The following is a 2,412-nucleotide window of genomic DNA, read 5'->3' on the forward strand; positions in this document are numbered from 1 at the left end:
GCCACAACCACCGGTGGCAGCGGGGGGAGGGAGGGGGACGGGTTAGGGAGGAGCAGGGTCGAGGAGGCCCTGGATTGTCTTGTCTCGTCATGTTTTATATTTTCTTTAATACTTTGAACAATTTAACTGCATTTTGGCAAGTTGCTATGCGAAGTTTTAGTATTACCGCTGAACTTTTCTTAAATAAATATATAGTAACTTTTTTTGAAAGGAGAAAAATGCAACTGCAGTCGGGAGAAAATTGCTGTCACAAACCAAGTTGAACTTTTTTTTAACACTGGGATTACCTCTGCTGGAGTAAGTGAGTAACGTAATCCAAAAAAAAAAATCTTACATAGAACCCTAGAAATTTTCTCACCCGTCTCGGGAGCTACTCAGCCGCACACTGTTCACCTCATCGTTGTGGGCGCGCCGCTAATGGAGCCCAATCCCGATCCAACCGTGGTGCTGCACGCCTGCTTGGGCGTGGGCCACCTGATCCCCATGGTGGAGCTCGCCAAGCTCTTCGTCCGCCGGGGCATCGCCGTCGTCATCGCCATCCCGACCCCGCCGGCCTCCGCAGCCGGTTTCTTCGCCGCCTCCTCCTCCGCCGTCGCAGACATCGTCGCCGCCAACCCTACCATCTCCTTTCACCACCTCCCTCCCCCGGACTATCCCAACCCGGACCCCGACCCCTTCCTGCAGATGCTCGACGTGCTCCGCCTAACCGTGCCGCTCCTCCTCGCCTTCCTCCGCTCCCTCCCCTCCGTCGCCGCGCTCGTCCTCGACCTCTTCTGCATCGACTCCCTCGACGCCGCCGCCCAGAGCGGCGTCCCGGCGTACATCTACTACACATCCTCGGCCGGCGACCTCGCGGCCTTCCTCCACCTGCCCCACCACTTCGCCACCACGGAGGGGAACTTCAAGGACATGGGCAAGGCGCTCCTCCGCTTCCCCGGCGTCCCGCCGATCCCGGCGTCCGACATGCCGCACACCGTGCTGGACCGCGCGGACCGGACCTGTACCGCGCGGATCGGGCACTACGGGCGCATCCCTGAGGCGCGGGGCGTGCTGGTCAACACCTACGAGTGGCTGGATGCGAGGACCGTGAGCGCGCTCCGGGAGGGCGTGTGCGTCCCCGATCGCCCGACCCCGCCGGTGTACTGCATCGGGCCGCTGATCGTCAAAGGCGCCGCGGCCGCGGCGGAAGGCGAGCGGCACGCATGCCTGTCGTGGCTAGACGCGCAGCCGGAGCGGAGCGTCGTGTTCATCTGCTTCGGCAGCCTGGGCGCCGTGTCTGCGGCGCAGCTGAAGGCGATAGCCCATGGGCTGGAGAGCTCGGGCCACCGCTTCCTGTGGGTTGTGCGGACTCCGCCTGATGACCCGGCCAAGTTCTTCATGCCGCGTCCGCCGCCAGACCTGGACGCCCTCCTGCCTGAGGGGTTCTTGGAGAGGACGCGCGACAGGGGGATGGTGCTGAAGATGTGGGCGCCGCAGGTGGAGGTGCTGCGGCACGCCGCTTCCGGCGTGTTCATGACACATTGTGGGTGGAACTCCGTCCTGGAAGCGGTGTCGGCCGGGGTGCCGATGCTGTGCTGGCCGCAGTACGCGGAGCAGAGGCTGAACAAGGTGTTTGTGGTAGAGGAGATGAAGGCTGGATTGGTGATGGAGGGGTACGACGAAGAGCTTGTGACGGCCGATGAGGTGGAGAAGAAGGTGAGGCTGGTGCTGGAGTCGGAGGAAGGCTCGAAGCTCAGGCAGAGGCTTGCAATGGCCAAGGAGAAGGCCGCTGAAGCGCTGGCTGACAGCGGGTCATCCCAGACGGCGTTCATCGAGTTCTTGCAGGATCTGAAGCTCTCAAAGTGATCGACCACAGAAGATAGCAACAAGATTGGAATCGGAATGTGTGGCTTTGAAGGTTTGCATAAGTTCTCATTGGGATGACGATATGCTACGCAGATTAGCTGCTTCAGTAATTATACTCTTGAAAATGATACAGCATAGCTGGCTGTGCCTTGAATTCCCAAACTGAAGCTGTGAAAATGCTCTATCCCAATATGTTGTTGTAACTTTCGTACAGTAATAGAAATATAGAATGCATCGATTCAGAATTAACAGTCTCAGTGAAATGTTTTATTTAGCACATTTCTCCGTGATGATCTGCTGCAGCAGTAACACGGTGATGCAGAACCATACTTTCTCTCTAATGCTGACGAGAAAATCTGTACTATCTGACGTCTAGAAGTTATTACGACAATCATTTCAGGGTTTGTCTGTTATAAGCTTGATTAATGTTTTCCTCATTCTTTTTTTGGGGGAAATTGTTATCTCCATTCTGCACAATGCAATTCTCCAAGTCCCTCAGGGACTCGCAAATGCCACTTCAGATGAGCCGCCCTCACTGATCGCCTACAATGCCATCGAAGCGCTGGC

The 2,412-nt window shown here is 57.1% G+C and overlaps 1 protein-coding gene across 1 annotated transcript; it reads left to right on the forward strand.

The window, feature by feature from the left end:
* The first annotated feature begins 369 nt into the window (after positions 1–369).
* On the forward strand, positions 370–2,094 carry LOC127326363 (anthocyanidin 5,3-O-glucosyltransferase-like). Its single transcript, XM_051353236.1, has one exon. The coding sequence runs from the start codon at positions 418–420 to the stop codon at positions 1,843–1,845; it is 1,428 nt and encodes a 475-aa protein (XP_051209196.1). The 5' UTR covers positions 370–417; the 3' UTR covers positions 1,846–2,094.
* The last annotated feature ends 318 nt before the right edge of the window (positions 2,095–2,412 follow it).

The sequence above is a fragment of the Lolium perenne genome, chromosome 1 (genome assembly GCF_019359855.2).
Source record: "Lolium perenne isolate Kyuss_39 chromosome 1, Kyuss_2.0, whole genome shotgun sequence".
Classification (NCBI taxonomy): Eukaryota; Viridiplantae; Streptophyta; class Magnoliopsida; order Poales; family Poaceae; genus Lolium; species Lolium perenne.

What these genes read in the sequence shown, in the direction of transcription:
- LOC127326363 (XM_051353236.1), top strand. Translation starts at nt 418, where the DNA reads ATGGAGCCCAATCCCGATCCAACCGTGGTGCTGCACGCCTGCTTGGGC.